Genomic DNA, 23,311 nt, shown 5'->3' with positions numbered 1-23,311 from the left:
ATCGCAGTCGATGGTATTGGAAATGTTTATGTTACAAACAAAGACAACAATAATATTATTGTTGTTTCTGCTAATGGAAAACAAAGCAAGTTGCTACTCTCTGAATCAGATGGGTTGGATAAACCAAGAGCAATACAATACGACAGAAAGCGAAATCGCCTTCTGGTGGCAAACGAGGAAGATAAAGCTTTCTTATTCGATATTGTACACTAAAAGAAGGCGATATTATTTTTTATTAAATCATCTAACAATATAATCATATAATGATGATTTCTTTTATCTGAACTAAAGTAAAACATAAACAAGTAGATTAATCTCGTATGTAATTAAACTCATCATACCATAGTATACATGTTGTACGCCAGACGTGTGTTTCATGACCAAAGACTCATGAGGACGCTTGAATAAAAAATTTGAAAAGGCCAAATAACATTCAATGTTGATAATTTTATATAGTGTTTATTTGTATAAAGGTTATACTTCTGGAAGATAATTCGTTCACATTTTTACAACCCACCAGTGTCTTTGGTTGGCAATAGTATAAAGAATATTAAGATATTCCAACCACAAGTTGATGAAAAACAGCCAAAAGCTTAAGCCAAAATATAAAAAAAAGCCAACACTAGTGATAAAAACATTACACTGAGCACACATACACACAGAAAACTGGAAATGAATACCTGAGAATGATTTAAAATTTCCGATCCATTGAGACACACGCCTTGTAACACATAGCAAGTTGAATCTTGTAAAAAGTTACATTTAGTGATTCATAAACAAGAACATCAATGATTTGTTGATGCAATTAACCGCGACATGAAGTCATGTCTTTTTGTATTTGATATTCCATAACATATATCCGGCATCAATAATCAAATATGAAAGCAAAGCCTTTTTTGAAGCAATTTAAATGAGGACTTGAAAAAAATAGAAGCATTGGATCAATCAATTAATTGTAAGCATTGCCAATAAACACATATATGGAGCTCAAAACAGTTACTTTTCGAGTAATACATACCAACATTCATCCACGCGGTGAGAGCATAATTGAAATTTCACTTCATACTTCTCTTTTTGTCTTGTAATAGTTTCATCTGAAAATACTAACTTTAAATCTCCATTATTAACATATTCAATAACTGTTGATATTTGCTTTTAATATATAATGCCAATCTTTTTATTGTTCTAAATAAAAGCTGACAGGTTTGTTAAAGTTTTGAATAAACAGTAGAAATAAGGTTATTTTTTTTGTAATATAAAATACATGTATAGAATGGTTTCAAGCCTATAAGTTGATTTGGTATTTTCATTTATTAAGTAGTAACTTGTTTTGATTATGTTCACTCCCTGAATTTTTATATTCGGCATGATGTGTTCTTAGTATCCGCAGCTGAAAATGACAACAGCTAAACTCATACACCGCAAATTCATCTTATTGCCAAATTGACATCCATTTGCATAGCGTATCATATGAAATACATGTACGTGAATCATTTGGTTATCGATATTCCATAAAATGACCTCTCAAACAAGTAACAATGATTGCATCACAGACAAACTAAAATTTGAGTCTTTTTACCAGGTGACAAAAAACAAAACGAACTTTGAAAAAAAATATTGAAAGGAAATAAAAGATGAAAACCGAAGTTTATGAATTATTTATATCTTGTTAGTAGAAATAGAAAGATTTGGTATGAGTACCAATGAGTCAACTCTCCATCCAAGTCACATTTTATCAAAGTAAACCCAAATAGGTCAAAGTACGGCCTTTAACACGTAGCCTTGGCTCACACCGAACAGCAAGATATAAAGGGCCAAATAACTAGTGTAGAACTAAACAAACGGGAAAACCAACGGTTTAATTTATATAAAAACAAGAAACGAGAAACACTTATAAACTTTATAAACATACAACAACACCTGTACACCAGATTCCTGACTTAGAACAGGTGCAAACATATGTAGGGAATTAAACGCATTAATGGTACCAAACCTTGTCCCTTTTCTGAAACAATAGTATAGCATCACAGCATATGAAGATACACTATGAAATATCAATTGGAAGGCTTAACTCAATCAATATACGCAAATTAACACACGAACATGAACGAATAAATTTGATCTGCGATACAATACATTGTTTACAAAAATAAGGGATAAATAATTAAGGTTAAAAGTAAATAAACGGGTTTCAACTAAAGTATGATACGCTGTGAAATGTTACACAATTTTAGATTTTGACAAAAAAAACCTATTATTATACACATGAAAATGGAAATAATTTTGTTGTTAAGTATACAAATTAAGTGTCACAGGACAAAAAGTCACAATTCATTTTTGAGATTATTTTTCTTTGAAAAAAACAGCACTTATTTTGAAAATATGTTTATGTATTTTTCTCAAAGTTTTATATAGGAAGCAAATTTGATATTTCAATTTATTCAATAAATGTCAATAATGATCAAATAATTGTGACGAAAACAAAATGTCAAAGTAGGTTGATAAATAAATGGCTTCATTTTGCCAATTAACATATCCTTTGCATGATTAGAATTTTAATACATTTTCATTTATCAAGGTCGATGAGCAATTTCCTTAGCTTAAAAATGTATATATGTAATAAAAAGAAAATATTTAAAAATATATTTCAACAATTTTTGTTGACTTTTTGTCCTTTTTAATTTGTGGATTATGTCCCTTTACTTTTTTTGTCCTGTGACTTTCTGTCCGTTTTCCAGGTATGCTTCTTCTTCTTTGATCATAATCTTCCATTTAGGAATACCAGGAAATTTCGTGTTTATCAATAAAACTAATCTAACACTTGGGGTGAATATCAACAATAAAACTATACAATTATTGTTTGGTAAAACTTCGTGTTCTTTCTGTTCAGGTTCCGGAACAGTATTTAAGGATACATGAAAAAACTTTGATGTTCATAGTACGAAGAATTCTTTGTAGTAATTTAAGGTATATAGACAAGATCCATGTTAACACTAAATAACAAAAAAGCATTAGAAATAATATCAATAGGTCAAATTAAGATTGTTAGATTCATTTCTGCTGGATGGTTTAATCCATTGGTTTACTCTCACAAGATGTGGATGTTCAGTACCAAACCTTGTAAACTTTCATTTAATTTTGTTTCTGTATTGCATGTCCGAATGATTTTGTTTTTTAAATATTAATAAATGTATTCAATGCCCTTTATATTCACTACCATTATCATTTAAAAGTCTGCTTCAATTCATAACCTATCGAATATTGTGATCGTGTGATCAGTAATTGTCACAAGTGTGTAAACCCCTTTGTTCGGTCCACAGGGGGTAAAATGTTGAAGACTAGAACAATTATTTTCTGCTTCTACACGAATCACGTACCATTCAATAGTACGAATAAAACTGGTAGACTTTGATGCACAAATGCTAAGTTTATGTCTGGTTATTATTTCCCCCCTGCGAACTATATTCTTGAGAATTGGTAGGTTTAGAAATCCTACAGCTAGAGCCTGAACATCAAATCGTGTGATTCTTGTTTGATAACGATTGATATGTGTATTTGGGGGAAAATATAAACAAGGTAAAACAAAAAAAAAGCAATGCCTAACTTTAACAAATATAAGGTTGTATGTTGTGATGTTTTTGTTGGTTTTTTTTTTGTTTGGGGGGAGGGGTACCAGATTACATAACATGAAAAGGTCATCGAATCACGTTACCAAATTACATATATATTAATATTATTTTCTATCTGTATTTTTCTAAAGGCGTTTTACATAGCATTTCATCTAAATATATAAATTTCAGTTTTTAAGTGGCAATTTTCACATTTTCGGCAGACAAACACTTATTTAGAACGTATATGTAGCCAGAAATACAAATTGTACAACTCTGCTAGGCTGCATAAAAATCTTAATACACAAGTAAACATTTCATGAGCGGTATAACTACATTCTTCAGTAAATATATAGATTATGTAATGGTTTGTTTGTTTTGACAACTTGAAGTTAAATTATTTGAATATTTGATGCATCAAACATGTCTATATTTATGGAGGACTTCACGTTTATGTTGAGTGATTTAATACATGAAATCATTTGGTCTTTACAAATCAAAATGACAAAAATACTGTACTCCGAGGAAAATTCAGAAAAATCAAAGTCTCAAACCAATAAACAATTTCTGACTATAATATTTTCCTGAAGTACCAATAGTATGGTAAATCAATTTGAGAAGAGAGAAAATTATTATAAAATCTTTTTAAAAAAGGTCTTTGCCTATGCTTAAAATTAATTGAGTGAAATGCAAACTCTTGAATTTGCATCGGAACTAAACACATTTAATTATATAACAGTTGTTGGCATGACACGGGTTATGTTCTTCTCATACAATGTCATATATTTCATGAAAGTATGATACTAAACCCCTAACGGGAGGGATTGTTTCTGATATACATATGATGAAGAAATAATCTTTCAGTCAGTTTAATTGAGGTCTGGAGCTGGCATGTCAGTTAACTTCTATTAGTCTATTGTTATTTATGTATTATTGTCATTTTATATTATTTTCTTTTGTTACATCTTCTGACATCGGACTCGAACTTCTCTTGAACTGAATTTTAATGTGCATATTGTTACGCGTTTTCTTTTCTTCATTGGCTAGAGGTATAGGGGGAGGGTTGAGATTTCTTAAACATGTTAAACCCCGCCCTAATTTTGCGCCTGTCCCAAGTCAGGAGCCTCTAGCCTCTGTTAGTCGTGTATGAATTTTAATTTTAGTTTCTTATGTATAATTCGGAATTTAGTATGACGTCCATTGTCACTGTACAAGTATACATAGTTTTAAAGGCCAGCTAAAGGACACCTATGGGTGCGGGAGTTTCTCACTACATTGAGGACCCGTTGGTGGCCTTCGGCTGTTTCGGGTTGTTTTCGCTTTGACACATTCCACATTTCCTTTCTCAATTTTATGATAACAAATCAAACAGGTTGTGATATTCAGATGTAAACACTTGAAACCCTTAGACCTTGCGAGCTTTTAGATTCTAGACGCTATAAAAAGGATTTAATAATCTCTACATGCCCTTGTAGTTTTATTAGAATTTCACAAACACAATCTAAAGGTAAAAAAATATATACAAATGGGATGTGAATCTCTATACTACGATTTCGTGCTGCATAAACAAATGAGATGTGAATCTTCTATGTTAAGATTTCGTGCTGCATAACAAGTGCATACACTATATTGATGTCTGGGTTCAATATGTTTAAACAAACAATCTTTTTTATACAAAATATTTATTCTTTTTTCTTTCTCTTTTGACAGTTCTTTGTACTATAACTATTGGCATATCAGTTTAATGTTTTTGAGAAAGGTTATCCATCATGGTGTTTACTAACATTTTGCTCTTTTCACGACTCAAATACCTTTGTCACTATCTCTTCTATTTCTATAAATAGTGTTTTCACAAACACCAATTTTCAGTAAAGTAATTTAATATTAAAAAGAAGATGTGGTATGATTGCCAATGAGACAACTATCCACAAAAGACCAAAATGACAAAGACATTAACAGCTATAGGTCACTGTACGGGCTTCAACAATGAGCGAAGCCCATACCGCATAGTCAGCTATAAAAGGCCCTGATAAGACAATGTAAAACAATTCAAACGAGAAAACTAACGGCCTTATATATTTAAAAAAAATGAACGAAAAACTAATATGTAACACATAAACAAACGACAACCACTGAATTTATAGGCTCTTAACTTGGGACAGGCACATACATAAATAATGTGGCGGTGTTAAACATGTTAGCGGGATCTCAACCCTCTTCCTAACCTGGGACAGTGGTATAACTGTACAACATAAGAACGAATTATAAAAATCAGTTGAAAAGGCTTAACTCATCAGATGGACAACAATACAAGTGGACATGGCCGGGTACTTATATATCCCGACCCAAGATCGTTGACTTACCTAATCAACTATAGTGCCTAACAAGATTGTGTGAGGTAGACGAAATTGACTTTTAAACGATCGTATTGAATTTTGATGTGCAGAAATAGGCAGATCGGATTTACTTTGACTTTATTTACTTACTTCTTTTAAGTTTCGGAATAATTGTAATGAACATATTCCAATGAGACTGAAAAATGCTTTTTTTTTATTATGATAAATAATAATTTTAGCTGCCGTAGTCGTGCGTAAAATATATTTCGGCATTTCTCTTACGAAAATCACTTGTTTAATGGAACAAAACGTATTATTTGTAAACTTTCTCTTTAATCTTCACAATAGGCCTTTAAAAAATAACCTTTCTACTGTATATTCCGAAAATTCTGAAAATAAAATAATTGGCAATTCTTACCTTTCGTACTTTAACTTTCATTGATAAGACATAATATTGACTCGTCCAGTATCCAGTCTGAAGGTCATTTTAGTGACCGTAAACATTCATATAATTTCAGTCGGTTGATTTTATGAATTAGAATGAAATTATTTTCTTCTGAATTGTCTGCCCATATAGGTGGCGTTTATGTTAAGTGGTTTGTGTGATTTGGCGGTTAAATCATTCGGCACGACAGGGTCTACTCGATAGGTCACGTTAATTTTTCTTGCTGTGTTGGTCGATTAGTACGTTCGAATTTAGTTTTGGATTATGAAGGTGAACCCGATATTTCATTGAGAACTGTTTTAACTGCTTTGAATCAACAAAGTAAAGGTATTGAGTCGGCAATTATTGGTGGTAGAGAGAAATTTGATGGACTTGGATAAGTTACAGGGTGTTAATCAGTTGATGGAGTACCACTGCCAGGTGAAGAGAAAAGAAAAAGGGAACATACTACTCTTGTGGGTCCTACACACACTTCAGGTCCAGCAGTCCGTATGTCAACAGTAGACAATTAACCACCAAACCTGGCCTCAGTGAAATTTTGAAAGATGAGTATTTAAATTATCTATAATTTTTAGCCATAATAGATAATTGTATTGGTTATAATTTGAACAATGATTTTATTGAATATCAAGTAGTTCAACCTGTTATTATTGTTAAGGATAGACTTAGCAGAAAGAAACATTCAATTTTAGATGGATATTGATACGCCTATATTTATTATAGATACTATTAGAGATGGTTGTATATTACCTTTCTATTCAAATACAATATCGATTATTGTTTGTCAAATAATTTATTATTTTTAAGATACCTCTTTTGTTAAATCAGCGATTACTAATTTATTAGCTATGATTTAATTGTAGGGATGTCAAATATTCACTTTGTTGTGAATCCGTTAACTGTTTCTGTTCAGTTAAACAACACGTTTAAAATCAGATTTGAGACAGAATATGACAGGTATTTGCGGAAGACAAGTGTAAACTTTGAAGATATGCGTATTGCAAAACATTACATTTATACCAATTCATATACTTTTAAGTGTGTTACACATTAGTCTATATGTTTCCACCTCATACTAAATATCTATGATTTGTATGGGACTCTAACGGTGTTTCTGCTTGTTATAGTTTTACTAGAATATCTCTTTAAAATGGAGAGGAGAAAATAAGCAGATTATTATGTACTTAGACGATGCATTCGGTGCAAATGACGATGAGGAATTAATTAATACAACAAGTAGCGGTTTTATACCCAAGGCTGAGACGTTTGTGGACTACTATTAAAACCTTATATTTTCAGGGGCTAAGATGAAGGAGTTTTTACTATTACTGACAATTGTATAAACCAGATAATGAATATCATTTCATACATTGATTTGTGTTTAGCAAAAATGGAAAGTATTTGTTAGGGATATATAGCTTCTTTGGTAGCCATGACAGCTTAATATATCTATTTCTCAAGTTATAGGCAATATTGTATATTTATTGACAAAACATTTGTCTAATGATATAAATAATGTTCATTCATGCAGGAACAGTAATATACATTTATCTGTAGACAGTATTGGTCTTATTAATAAAAAGATTTAAGGTTTTAAATGCACATGAAGCCAATTTTAAACCTTTTAAATCTGAAGTTCTTGGCAGACTCTAGCGTACAGTGAAAACCCATGTAATATTGTTCACGATATGTGGTTTATAGAATGTGAGGTTTCTACAAGTTCCAAATGGAAGGAGTTCACAGTAGTGAAATATGTATTTTTGTCGTTGATAAACTTTTTAGCTTGCAACAATATAAGATTACTATTAACCACAACTAAAATGTTGTCAGTAAATGGAGCACGACATCAGTATTGCAAAAATTTGATTTTAGACATTTTAGCACATATATATTGCACAATGTTTATATTGACATGGTAGTGAGCCTTCGTACTGAGGATAAGAGAGCAGATTATCTTAGTCGGATTGTTGATTAACATGATTGGCTACAGGCTAATTCTGAATTTGTATTTAAGATAGTTGAATCCCTTAGGGGACTTCTAGTCCAGTCGATTTGTGCAGATTTTTGACAAAATTGCTCAGATTGGGGTAAAAGCATGAAATTTGGAATAGTGGTAGTATATGTCATGGACAACATTTTAAGCTATGGACCCACTCTGAAAGTCAAAATTTGCGAAAGAGGAGGCCATTTTAAAATGGCGGTCGTTTGATCTCTAAAGATTAATAAAAAAAAATCTAAAAAAAATATTAGAGAAGATATTGACATGAAACCTGGGTATTAAAATAACAGTGCTGTTCCAATTGTCTTGTTGAATAAAGTTTTTGGAAATATTACCCATATTGAATGGCGGCCATCTTGTAAAATCTTTGTTTTTTAAGCCAAAAAAGGTCATTATTTGATGAAAATTTAAAAAAAACAACCAATGTCGAAGAAATACAAATGTATTTGTTTGAGCTCTATAAACAGGACGAAAAGCGAGCCTATGAACCCAGCCCCCCCCCCCCCTCCCCGAGTTTTTCTTCTGTTTCGTAGAGGGTACAAATTACTTTATATTTTCCGACAATGTACATGTCTCTAATGTTCAAAAGTAATCGACATAGTTAAAACGCGACCACGAAGAAGATCATAAAATGAACTATTACTCTAAAAGCAATATTCCTGCCACCGCTTGTTCAACATAGAATAACAGGAGGATTTTATTTTACAAGTATAGATAAAGCAAGAAAATGTTTGTATACCTGTCATTTATAATAGTTGGCTGATTACAGGATAATTCGTTTTGTTGATATTGTTCATTTGAAACAACTTTCAAAAACCTTGATTGCAGACATAATGAATTTCATATCAGACAAGTAATTAATGTTATAGGAAGACCAACTGCTCAAATGTTCTCAATGATATTTAACAAAAATGAAATGTACATGATTTGTCAAACCTCACTCTGTCTATCATGTTCTATCACATTGTCCTTCACATTTACATACGTAATACTGCATTTACACATTTGCATTTCCTTAATAACCGTGTTCACTTTGACTTATCAGTTAAGCGCTTGCTGCAGGAAGTTATTATAAAGTCATATGGTATATACTTCCCAGATGACAAGGACTGTCATCTGAGGACTTCATATGTATTTATTTTTTGGTAGCCATTTAGAATGATGGCCATTTTGAAAACATGAATTTCCAATATGACATTATTCGCTAATCTTATTTATTCACTGTTTGCATTCACACTTTTTTTTACTAATATGCATTATATATTTATAAAATGGTCAGATAAGGCATGTACATGTTTACAAAATAAAGATATCAGTATAAGAATTTCTAACTCTTACTTACACGTTTGCCTAAGTAACTTTGTAAAACAGATATTAAGAAAATAAAATAAGTTATGACTGAACGTTGTTGTTGGAAAATATCAAAATTGTAGATTTTCAAAACACTGGAGCTAGATATCAGAAGAAAATAATGACGGTTTAGACTAGAAGGAATGTGTGAAACGGCAAGAGAGGACATGTGAGGGTTTGCATGCAATGGCAAGCAGATCCAAACAGAACAGACATAGACTTTTGAGCTGGCAATCACGCTTTTTGATGCAGGCATACAACAATGTTGGGTCTTGAATTTGTTTTTCTTCCGCTCAATTTGAAACAGTTGAATGAGGTTTATGGAACTGCAGAAGCACTCCAGACGGCACAATTCCTGTCAAACAAATTTTCAGATCTCAAAATATTTCATCAGTAAAAGGGAAAACATACTTCTGATGTTGAAGATAAATTGCCAGTTGAAAGAAAACAAGAAGTAACTAGACACTGTTAAGTGATACTGAATCAACGCAAACAATGACTGCAATGTATTTTTTCTGTGGTGATGTATCTGAAGATCTCCATGATACTTCGAAATTTAAAAATCGACAAAAAATGGGACATGACTGTGCACCTGTACTACAAGACATATTTCCTTAGCCAAAGTAAGAGCTGGAGATGTCAAATCACCAGTATCCTGCCTAATGATTGATAAAACTTGACATGGCAAATAGGCAGAATAAAAGACATAGAAAGAAAGCCAAGAATCTTTTATCCTTGGAGTTGTGCTTTTCAAAATAATAAAATAGATTGACGACACACGGTCAGGCAGAGGTATTGTACCAATCTCCAAGCTTGCAGATCACGCTTAATTGTACAATAAACGCCTGGAACAACTTGTAGTTATCATGGAAGAAAGGACTGATGCAACACATCTAACAAAATAGGAATGTAACTAACAAAGGATATCTGCAAGCATACAAGGTTCCTTAGTATGAAAGATACAGGATGGCCAACCATTGAGACACATCCAGTAATATCGATGAGTGGAAGACAACACTCGTCATTTCTCAGCTATAATAGTTCAATTGTGCAATTCGTCATCGAAAGGATGCAACTGCAACTGATCAGTCCTCCGATAGAGAGTAAGATGTCTCAAAGATTGTGGAACGGATTCATTTTGAAAGCCTACAATGAATGTCCCTGTAAACCTTTCTAAAGTAGCAAGCCTAACCCTTCAAACTATTCTAGTTACTTTGACTATGAAGAGGCATTCCCCATCACGACTTAAACATTTTGTAAAAGACATGGCCTGTTTCAGAACTTCCCCAACATATTCATTGAAAATCCAGAGAAAGACGCAACCTTTCGTGTGTGCTTGCATATCATCTATGGTAGCTAGTATTCAATTTTTCATAAATGTTGTATTAATCATCCCTTCCATGACAACTAATATTTACTAAGGACGTTTACTGTACCATTTTTCCATATCATCAATTTCAAATATCAAAACAATATCTGTTTCAGACTATGAGCCGTCACTGTTTTCTATTATTTTGGCAAGCCCCATTGCAATGGATAACATATTTTTGACTTTCTTTCTGTGTCTCGAATTCTGTCTTATTGACTTGTTGTGCAGTTTTAACACACATTTAGCATGAGATCGGCTCCTGAAATATTAATCTTCAGCACTGTATCTGTCTAAAAGAACAATGGTTAGTAGTTCAAGTGACAGTCACATACTCTATTGTCAATCACAATTGTTGATGCTTCATGATAATAGTCAGATACCTCATCACAAAGAAATAAAGAAATATCTGCAATCATTGTTCTTGTTGATTTATCACAACTGTGGCTGGTTATTTTACTGGGTTTTTCAATCCGTGACTCATTTTGTTTTTCCTGAGTATATATATTAAGATTTGCTTTGACAGGATTAGTGACTTTTGCCTTCTGATTCTCCCATTGTATGGCCTTCATCAACGTTGAACAGTTGTATGCTTACAAAAAATGACTGATTACCAGCTCAAATGTCTATGTCTGCTCTTTTTGTATTTGCTTGGCATTGTAAATCATCACGTGTCTTCTCTTCCCGTTGCAGAATTCTTTATTTATTTATTAGATTTGGTCACTCTAGTGATTTTGATACCTACGTATTTTTCCTGTTCAACATACAGTGCTCATATTTTATATACGGATGTTTTTAATGGTAAAAAATTACCTAAGCCCTACATACAAAACTGCAATTAAAAGAATTTACGTATTTCTTTGAATACATTTATTTGTTAACATAAGCATACCTTATTTGAGCACTTGGTGAATATATCTTATATGAAAAGCAACCGTCATTAATAAATGATTAGCAAAACTAGTTGTAAATGCATATAAAACTTAGTATTAATTCAAAAAACAATTTAGGATAGCGAATAATAAGATATTGCAAATTTACGTTTCCAAAATGGCCACTAAATACTTCAATAGTCGTCAGTTTATATTCTTTGTCATAAGAAATACGAAACTTTATCAACATTAGTTTAGTAACATATTTTTCATATTTTTTCTAATAATTTTTATTGACTTTTTGGACATGATTTCAAAATGGCCGCCCAGAGCCGCCATTTTGATTTTCTGAATTGGGTCCATAGCTATAAATGTTAGTAATGAACCCAACTAACACTCTGCAAAGTTTGATGCTTTTACCACCTTCTGAGCAATTGTTTCACATTTCGACTGGACTATTCATGAGGTTGATTAGTTTGCCTCTGATGGCAATTTTTAAATTAATAGTTTTTTATTCCAGATTTTGGAATGTGAATTCGTCAGGTATTGACGCTTTCACGGTTGATTGGCGAGGGATTAACGGGTTGTTCGTTTCCCCTATTTCTTTGTTCCCACAAGAATTAAAGTATTTTCGACAGTGAAAATTAAACTCTTTATACTGGCTCTCTGCTGGTTTTTTGGCTAAAGCTTTTTCTATATGGTGATGTTTTTTTCTATATGGTGATGGTTTCTTTTCTGAAGTGACAAATTTTATGGATCTTTCTACTTACATACATGCTTATATAGCTGGTAGAGTAAAAAGAACATATTTGGCAATGTTGATTTAACATTTGCATATTTAATAGCATTAATGATGGATTTTTCATCCAGTCATAGATCACTTTGATGTGAGCATGTATGATATCACTTTGGTGTGAGCATGTATAATATCACTTTGATGTGAGCATGTATTATAGATCACTTTGATGTGAGCATGTATATGATAGATCTCTCTTGATCTTTCTTGATATCTTGGTATAGATTACTAGCTTTACTAGATTTGAATGTCAGTTTTAGATTTGAGATTTCATATGTTTTTTGTGGATAATAAGATGCATAGTACTTAGCTGATAGTTATAATTTTAGATTGCTTTTATTAGTTATGTTTCATTTTTAATTACAAATATATTTTTGCAGGCACTCACCGGAAGAATTGCAGAATTAACCTGCTTCACTAGTTAGCAAAGTGAATTTTCTCTCAGAACTAATGTAGGAATCTTAGCAGTTTCTACTATAAAGGATATTATCTGAGTATTTTACGCTGGAATAACAAACAGAATTGAAAATGGTTATACTGTACTAGCAAAAGCTTTTTACGTTGGTTTATATTTAGCTGTATTGACACATTCGATAAATACTGTTAGTCCAGTTGAACAACCGTTTTACTCTTTACAGTGGATACATTCTCTTATTAGATCATCATGTGTACCGACGAATACGTCTTTAGTAATTAACCTACTAGAAGATGTGAAGCGTAGCTTGCCTACTCCTCCGAATTTAAAGGAGCCTGTTTCGGTAGAATTACTGCATATAATGTGGGTTGTTATGTTTTATTTTGGTGACTTGTATAATCAGCGTATTTGATATTTGTACGTGTTTCAGTGCTTTTACGAGTTGAGTTGCTATCTATTCGACGATGTGATTATTTTAAGTTATTTTAGATCATTATATGTCTATTGTCATTTAACGTTTCAAAACAGGCGTATACAGATTGAGAGAAGGCGATTCAGTGTCATTCGTATAAGTGTCAGTGAAACATTTGATTTATTTCTGCATTGGGCTGATTTTTCTAGCTATTTTGATGAGGTTACTTATTTATTTATTTTATTCTATTTTTTGTTTGGATATTTTCCAAATTTTTAGATGTTGATGTTTTACGTAAAAGAATACGCCAGTGTCATACTATAGGATGCGCGAGCTCTTTATTGAAGTGTTCTGTCGTATGTTCTTGATATTACATGTTATGGGTTTCACAGTATTAGGTCTGAAGGTGCTAATTTACGTTTAAAGTTTATAGAGACACGGTAGATGGTGTTCCGAAACGGTAAACGATATTATCGTGAAGGATTCTTTGGATAATTTCTAGCATTATTTTCAGATCTTTATTATATGATATAGATCACCTTTTTAAATGTTCCCGTTCTTTGTGTTTTCGGCCCTCGGCTCTGTCCTGTGGTATTGCACTTTACTATTTTTTGTTATTTATTAGTATGATTATTATCAGGGGTTGTGGTATATGGGTGTTAACGGAAGAAGAAATGCACGTTTTAATTAATCAATAGCATAAACAAGTTTGAAGGTAAACTAATAACACTTTAATCCAATCAAATTGCCTACGATTTAATAACAATGACCAGTCCACATCATTAAATTGTATAGGGGTAAACTGGGTAGGGAGAAAATGTCAGATATTTTAAGTTCTTTATTTTGCAATTACGAATAAAAATTTGTTCACCAATAGATTGGTTATAATTTTATAAACATGTCATTATGTATTGGTAAAGTTTTTCGATCTTTCATTAGCGTATTTAAGGCTGTAGAAAGTTTGGCCTTCAAAAGTCAACATAATCATTGACTTTATACAGAAAAATCGCCTTTTTAAAACATTGAATGTTTCTCAACTAATACGCGACAACTACGGGGCGCCGAATGGGACTCTTGTGGTTTTGTACAAAATTCAATTCTGTCATAACAAAATCATGTTTGTCTTACAAAACTATGTGCTACAGACTTGTTTTGTGAGAACTTCAATTTTGTGATGACAAAATTCATTTGTGTAGACAAAATTCATTTGTGTAGACAAAATTCATTTTTGTCATGAAAAAAAATAATTTTTGTAGACAAAATTCATATTTGTCATGACAAAAGTCAATTTTGTCTTAAAGGTATGCAAATATAAACATATTTGCATACAAAATTGACTTTTGTTACCTGATATGGTAATTAAATCACAAAAGTCAATTGTGTACGGTAAGATTCAATTTTGTGAGACAAAATTGACTTTTGTGAAACAAAATTAACTTTTGTGAGACAAAATTGACTTTTGTGAGACAAAATTGACTTTTGTGAGACAAAATTGACTTTTGTGAGACAAAATTCAATTTTGTAAGACAAAATTCAATTTTGTCATTTTTGTTGAGACAAAATTCAATTTTGTCATTTTTGTTGAGACAAAAGTCAATTTTGTTAATATTGTTGAGACAAAAGTCAATTTTGTAAATTTTGTTGAGACAAAAGTCAATTTTGTTAATTTTGTTGAGACAAAAGTCAATTTTGTGACGACAAAATTCATTTTTGTGATGACAAAATTCAATTTTGTAACAACAAAATTGACTTTTATGAGACAAAATTGACTTTCGTGAGACAAAATTGACTTTCGTGAGACAAAAATCAATTTTGTTGAGACAAAATTCAATTTTGTTAATTTTGTTCAGACAAAATTCAATTTTGTTAATTTTGTTGAGACAAAATTCAATTTTGTTAATTTTGTTCAGACAAAATTCAATTTTGTCAATTTTGTTCAGACAAAATTCAATTTTGTCAATTTTGTTGAGACAAAATTCAATTTTGTCAATTTTGTTGAGACAAAAGTCAATTTTGTCAATTTTGTTGAGACAAAATTCAATTTTGTCAATTTTGTTGAGACAAAATTCAATTTTGTCAATTTTGTTGAGACAAAAGTCAATTTTGTCAATTTTGTCTCACAAAAGTCAATTTTGTGTAACAAAAGTCAATTTTGTGTAACAAAAGTCAATTTTGTGTAACAAAAGTCAATTTTGTGTAACAAAAGTCAATTTTGTGTAACAAAAGTAAATTTTGTGTAACAAAAGTAATTTTTGTGTAACAAAAGTAAATTTTGTGTAACAAAAGTAAATCTTGTGTAACAAAAGTAAATTTTGTGTAACAAAAGTAAATTTTGTGTAACAAAAGTAAATTTTGTGTAACAAAAGTAAATTTTGTGTAACAAAAGTCGATTTTGTGTAACAAAAGTCGATTTTGTATGCAAATTAGTTCACAGAAACCAAACTAAACTAATTTAAATACAAAATTGACTTTTGTCGCTCAATTTTCAAATTAGGTAACAAAAGTCAAGTCTGTGTAACAAAAATGAATTTTGTCATGACAAAAGTGACTTTTGTCCGCTGCTAGATAATTTTGTATGACAAAATTTCAAATTTGTAGTATGATACAAATTTTGTTAAACTGAACTCATTTTTGTTGAACAAAAGTCACTTTTGTCCGTACAAAATTGAATTTTGAGTACAAAACCACAAGAGTCCCATTCGGCGCCCCGTAACAACAAAGCAAAATCATTTCTTAAAACACAGCAAAAAAATAATTCTGATTGATGCAGTGGTATTGTCATAAATTGCGCTGGAGTGGACAGTGGTACAGCAAACATCGAATTCCCTCACACAATGTTATCCCACATATATAGATGTATTTAAAATCAGTTTACAATTTAAATCAAACATAAATAAAATTTGATTTAATAAATTTCATTATAAACATATAAATCAATAAAGCTTTTGTGAATTTAGATACTAGTAAAGAAATAAGTATACACACTCGTAACCTGTTGCGACATGCCACGTGACAATTGTGCAAAAGATGATATATGGATCGTGTTATTCTTAATGTATCCAATAAAGTCATTAATTTTCTTTTTCATATATAATGATGAATAATGAAATTTTATTAAATATTCTATTACAAATCTGTTTGAGATAGATTTATTTTCATGTTAAAGATATACTAGATAAGGTAAAAAAAATAAAATTATAAGAGATTCTTTGGAAATCATAGACTATTGCCTATTTCGAAATAATATTGGCAAAATGTCTCAAAACAAACAGATATGATTCTCTTAAATGTTGTTGTCTGTTTTTCGTCAACTTTAAAATTTTATTCAATGTTATAAAGTTTCGTATGGGGCGTCAACGGACATGGCTGTATGGTCGGAGCCTCATGATGTTTTTCTGTCTACTTATTTCGTGGTCCTCATCCAAACAATTGACAGTATAACACTTTCGGAGGACCTGAGATCACCCCAGCAGTTTTTGGTTGGGTTTAACGTTGCTTAAGCTTTAGTATTCGGTGTTGGTTTTTGTGTACTATTATTTGTCTATTTGTCTTTTTCTTTTTTAGCTATTGCATTGTCAGATTACTTTTGATCAATGTTTTTGACTGATATATTGGTATTTTTCTCCCCTCTTTTTCAACGTAGGGCGTTCGTGTAAACTTGTTGGAAGTGTTATTACGCAGCAACGTCCATTAAAGTCAAGGACGACCGGAAATAAAAGACAACCTATTGTTTCTTTTGGTCATTTGTTCTCTTCATGAAAATGCATGATAAATAAAGGCAACAGTAGTATACCGCTGTTCAAAACTCATAATTCCATGGACAAAAAACAAAATCGTGGTAACAAACTAAAACTGAGGGAACCGCATTAAATATAAGAGGAGAACAACGACACAACATTAAAATGTAACACAGAAACGGACTAAGTATTGGACAAAATCCTATGAGAATAACAAATATAACATCAAAACCAAATACATGAATTTTGGATAGATAAGTGCCGTGACACGTCTTATAGTAATGTGAATTCACACTCAAAAATAAGAGAAAACAAACGACACAACGGAAACACCACGTTAAAATGTCACACACACAGAAACGAACTATAATATAACAATGGCCATATACCTGACTTGGTACAGGACATTTTTAAAGAAAAATTGGTGGGTTGAACCTGGTTTTGTGGCATGCCAAACCTCCCTCTTTTATGGCCATGTTAAATATAACATTAAAATGACAGCACAACATTACAGGACTACAATATAAATAAATAGGAGAACACAATTGACGAAGAAACACACAAATTATAGCAAAAGACAACAAGTTTAAAATGTTGATACGTTAGAAGTGCATTTTGTACTTAATAGTGACGCCCAGATACAAAAGTTTGAAATTCGAAACAAGTACAAAGTTGAACAGCATCGAGGACCAAAGGTTCAAAAAAGTTGTGCCAAAAAAAGTTGTGTGAAATATTTTCTTCTGCACCTTGAATTTACAACAATCAGTGAATCAATATCAACTGACACTGGCTGTATTTAAAATTTGACCATTATATGATTCTTTTCTTCACTTGTATTCAGATATCGTATGTAAATGTATGCCTGTTTTTATCTTTTTCATGATTTTATTGCTTTCAAAATATGATTTTAATGCTTTACAAGTGATGATTATTTAAATACTACATGATTTAAAATTATCTACCCTGAATAGTATTGTTAAGTTATGATATCATGTGACGATTCTACTTCCGTTTTTGGCATACTTCAGTACAACTGAGATTCTTAATACCTTGTATACCCAGTGTGAAGTAAGTACGTAGCAATAATATTTCATTGTTCATATAAAACAAATATAATCGCTGATGGGTGAAACAAATCAGTACTAAATCGAATAAGAAAAAGAAGGATAACACCTTATCACAAAGAAGAATCTAACAAAAAAAGAACACACCATTGTTACTCCAAGCAAGACTTGTTTGGTCTTGTGACATGCACGAACCCAAACTGAAATATGTTCCTGATAATTGTTTAATGACTTTTTTTTATTGTTAAACTTTTTCGAAACAGATATCCACAGAGTATTTATTTATAGATATTGAAAGTAGAAGATATAGGTATGAGGGTCTGAATGGGGATTGTAGAATCCAGATTTGTGGATAAAAAGTGCAAAATACAGGGCCAAAATATAAAGAATAAATAGTAAAAAAAGACCCAAAACAGAAAAAACAAATATTGGTGTTCCGAAATACAAAGAAAAGAGAAAATTATCCAAATATAAAAGAAAAGAATAAAGGGTCTAACATTTGTCAGAAATCACAAATCGTTCCTAGGGTATCTAGTATAAGGTTTGTGTAATTTGTGCCGGCAGGTCAACAAAATGGCCGATGTGGCTGAAATACAACTGAGTTTTGTGTCTTTATTTTTAAATATGGTTGCCTTAAAAAACAAAACTCAAAGTATACTAATGCTAATTGACCATTTTGACTTATAGTAGTGCTTTTGTCAATTATCTCAAAACCTTTAATAGATAGATAGAAACTTATCTACTAAAAATAACCAAAGATGTATTTCCTTTAGGAGTAATAATCTTGAAATGACGAATTTTGACTTATTTTTATATTTGTTTTGCCTTTGTACTCAAAAACTTATTATATATTAGATCTTTTGAACTATCACAAATAAATGGAAAATGAAAACGGCAAAAATCATTCAATATTAAGGATGTACAAATACGTCGTGACAACCTTAAGGAGAAATGGTCCTTAATTCATGGTTATTGTATGTGTTTTTGTCGTTGATCTTTTGAACTATGAAATATAGACATGTACTTAAAAACAGCTAATTATCAGCAATACAGGCTTTACAAACACGTACTATTTTTATTTGACGCCTTCAGGTGGGGGCATTTTTCGTAATTAAGCTACCGTTAGCTAATTTTTTTTATTATAATGACCTCAAAAATAAAACAGATTTGTACAAACTGCATTCAAATACGATCAGCTTAATTATATTTGTATAGGAACATTACATAACTGATCTAAGGGGACATAGAACACATATATAACTAAACGGCATATCCTGATTGGGTTAGCCGTTCAATCTATTTGGAGTTTCTTGTTTGCATTTTAACGATCTACAAGTGGGTTCTACTATCCCTTCTTTCCTGACAAGAAGAAGCTTATATAGTCTTTTCCGCTTACAATTAGTATCCGAATGTCGGCTCCATCGTACTATTTTTTGCAAACATTTTTTTCCGGCATTAATAACTATTATATTTTATTATTCCAGTCCTGAAATGGTATAGTGCGCTATGGATTCAAATTACAAGTTATGTAGCATTTGTGACAGGCGTCACATTTCAAAACCAAGTACAGACTGGTGTTCCGAATGTAATCAAGCCCTCTGCAAAGATTGCAAGGAATACCATAGTTTACTAAATATTTCTCTGAATCATATGACCATACCAATAGCTAAATATGATGAACTCCGCACATCGATGTTATCTATTGGTAACATATGTGAGGAACACAAAGAGAGGTACCACCTGTATTGTCAAACTCATGACAAACTCCTTTGTCACACTTGCATTGAAGATCATTCAGAATGTATTGATATCAAATCGATCGACAAAATTGCGAAAAACATAAAGACTTCCGAATCTTTTAATGAAGTACGCATGTCTTTAGAAGATATGGAAACAAACATCGATAAAATGATATTAGAAGTTCAATCAAATTGTACAAGTATAAAAGACTGCCCCGAAATAATTTCATATCAGATGTGCGAGATTCGAAAAGAAATAAACAAGCACTTGGATACTCTGGAGATACGACTCAAAGAGGAACTCTCTAAACTTAAAAATGTAGCTGAAAAGGACATGCAACTGACACTTAAACATCTAGATGAGAAGAAGTTAAATACTGCTAGAAAAAAGACACAGTTGGAAGACATCACAATGTACGCCTCAGATGTACAAACATTTCTAGGATTGAGACGTTTATCCTTTGACGTTATCGCAGATGAATCTTTTCTCAGGTCTTTACTAGAAAATGGAAGTTTGGATGAAGTTAAAATTGCATTTGAGTTGGATGAAAATATTGCCAGTTTTTCTAATGTTGTGAGTAAATTTGGATTAGTTCAGTTTAAAAAAATTCCAGGAAATTTCTGTCTTGAAAGTCAAAAGGATAAACAGGCACAAACCATCGAAAAACTAAATACTATTGAAGACATTTTTGTCAAATTCGTACATTCTATAAATACAATAGCTGATTCAATATATGGATGTGATTTTTTACCAGACGGCAATATAGTAATGTGTAACTACCCACCATCAGGGGTTGATTTCATATGTGTATTTGAATCGAATGGAGGACTCTTGACCACCATACCAGTACAACCGAATTATGCATATGATGTAGTAGCTATGGATAAGCATACTGTTGCTGTAACATGTCCACGCTTGAAAAAAAAGAGCATTGTGTCTATAAATATACAAAGCAAAGAAATGACAATTATCAAAACTGAACATCAATGTTTTAGTCTTACATTTAATGATGGCAAATTCCAAACCATTTCTCCGAAATTAGGCATTATAAATATCGATGCTAAAAACGGAAAAACGGTGTCAACAATAAAAATCAATTTATCATGGAACGCATCAATTACATCTTTTGAATCTAAACTTTATATTTGCGACCCTAGATTAAACACTGTAAGCTGTTGTAGCATGGAGGGTCATAATATCTGGTCCGTTAAAGATGATGCTGTCATAAAGAAGCCTGGTGGTATAGCAGTCGATGGCATGGGAAACGTGTTTGTAACAAACGAAGAACTCAATAATGTTATAGTTATTTCTCCTGATGGTATTCAAAGAAAGCAGCTTCTCTCTCGAGCAGATGGGTTGATTAAACCAAGAGCAATCCAATACGACAGAGAGCGTAATCGTCTTCTAGTGGCAAACGAGTCAGAGAAAGCTTTCTTATTTGAAATTTCACATTAAACCTAGACAAGCTTTGGGTTTGAAAGTATTTTGGATTTCATTCATTTTGCCATAAAATTATATCTAGATGATTTATTGATTTTATTGAATTAAATTATCAATATGATCGAGTAGATGAACTCAAATGTAATCTTAATATTTATACGAATACAAGTTTTCAGGAAGATAATTTGTCAATATTTTGTGTATTGTCCGTTCTACTTGTGCCTTACAAAAATCTGAAAAGTTGCATTTGTTGATGCCATAAACAAGAAAGGAAAATAGTTTTCTAAAATAAAAGCCACAAGTCTATGGTGAACTGTGATGCCGCTGGCTATAATAGGCAAACAATGAAGTCCATGTATCCTGCATAAATTACAACTAACTTCCAAAATAAAGGCCTTATTGAAACATCCAAAGTGAAGATTTCGACTCAAAATAAAATAGATCGATTCAATAGCGTGCTTGGCTCGAGGTGTTATTTCATAACTCTCAAAAAGGGATATCCATACTCATTAGTCTGAAACAAACTGACAATATCATGACAAAATACAAAAACGACGAAAAGACGAATAGTACACAACACACAACACACAACAATGAAAACAGACGACTGAGCAACACAAATAGGGGATCTAAAGTACTCTAGAAGGTTTGGCACTGTCATGTTCGTAAATATCCAGTGATAAATCTTATTCGGTAGGTTAAATTCGATGAAAAGATGATGGCATTGTGATTACAGTTAAACTTGAAAACCCTTTCTACAGGTTTCATTTTGAACACGGAAAATAAAAAACTCACTAACCCTGAAAAAAAAAGTCCCGATTTTGAACCTACGACCTTCTCCATTTGAGCAGAGCAGACCACTGGTAAAAAAGTCTTTGAATTGTGATTTTTATTCACACTTGTTAAACTTCAAATTGAATCGTAACGCATAGCAAATTACACCAATTCTATATTCAAACGTCAGAAATACTTGAGGAAATCCACATAATATGGACAGTAGAGCAGATAACACTAACAATTTACTGTCTTCTCCAGATCCTTTGGCATCTTTCATGCTTAAGTGTATTATCTCATGAACTGAAAGTATAGAGATAGAGAAACGAAGACGTCAAAGGAACATTAATTGTCTAAAGTCTTAGAACAAAAATAAATTGACTATGTCATGGCAAAAACGAAAAACGACGAAAATATGTGGATACGTTCACATAACACAACATAGAAAGCAACACTGAACACCAAAGAGTCAACCAAAAATAGGTTGTGATATCAGGTGTATCGGAAGAGCAAGCAGATCCTGCTCTACAAGTGGCAGGCATTGTGTTGCTCATGACAGCACAATCCGCTGTTGTAGGTTACATTCGAGTAAAATAGAACATGATTATGGTTACGACGATTGAAATGTATCCTCCGTCACCTGTGAAATAGATATTCTTCAAAGATGAACCAGCTCATGATGGCGACCTTAAAATTTGAAACATGATAATTTAAACTTTGGAACTCCTGTATCAAAAGCTTTCCTGTAAGGAATAGAAGAAAGTGTTATACCACAATCAAAACTCAAAAGTCGATAAAAACAAAACATCACAATGGTCAAATATGAAAGCATTAGCTTAAAAGATAAGCATAGTCTGAGTAACACAAACCAAAGGATAATCATGTGCTCAATCAATATTAGAAGCTTCTGCTCCACTTCTAACGTCTGGTGTATCGCTCATGTCAAATGGTATCATA

General features: G+C 31.9%; 1 protein-coding gene across 1 annotated transcript; it reads left to right on the top strand.

The window, feature by feature from the left end:
- The first annotated feature begins 18,339 nt into the window (after positions 1 to 18,339).
- Positions 18,340 to 21,689, top strand: LOC134692903 (probable RING finger protein 207 homolog). The gene is made up of 2 exons (XM_063553535.1): positions 18,340 to 18,404; positions 19,885 to 21,689. The coding sequence occupies exon 2, from the start codon at positions 19,907 to 19,909 to the stop codon at positions 21,593 to 21,595; it is 1,689 nt and encodes a 562-aa protein (XP_063409605.1). The 5' UTR covers positions 18,340 to 18,404; positions 19,885 to 19,906; the 3' UTR covers positions 21,596 to 21,689.
- The last annotated feature ends 1,622 nt before the right edge of the window (positions 21,690 to 23,311 follow it).

The sequence above is a fragment of the Mytilus trossulus genome, chromosome 12 (assembly GCF_036588685.1).
Source record: "Mytilus trossulus isolate FHL-02 chromosome 12, PNRI_Mtr1.1.1.hap1, whole genome shotgun sequence".
NCBI lineage: Eukaryota > Metazoa > Mollusca > Bivalvia > Mytilida > Mytilidae > Mytilus > Mytilus trossulus.
Note: the sequence above shows the minus strand (reverse complement) of the source record. Positions and strands in the feature narration are given on the sequence as shown.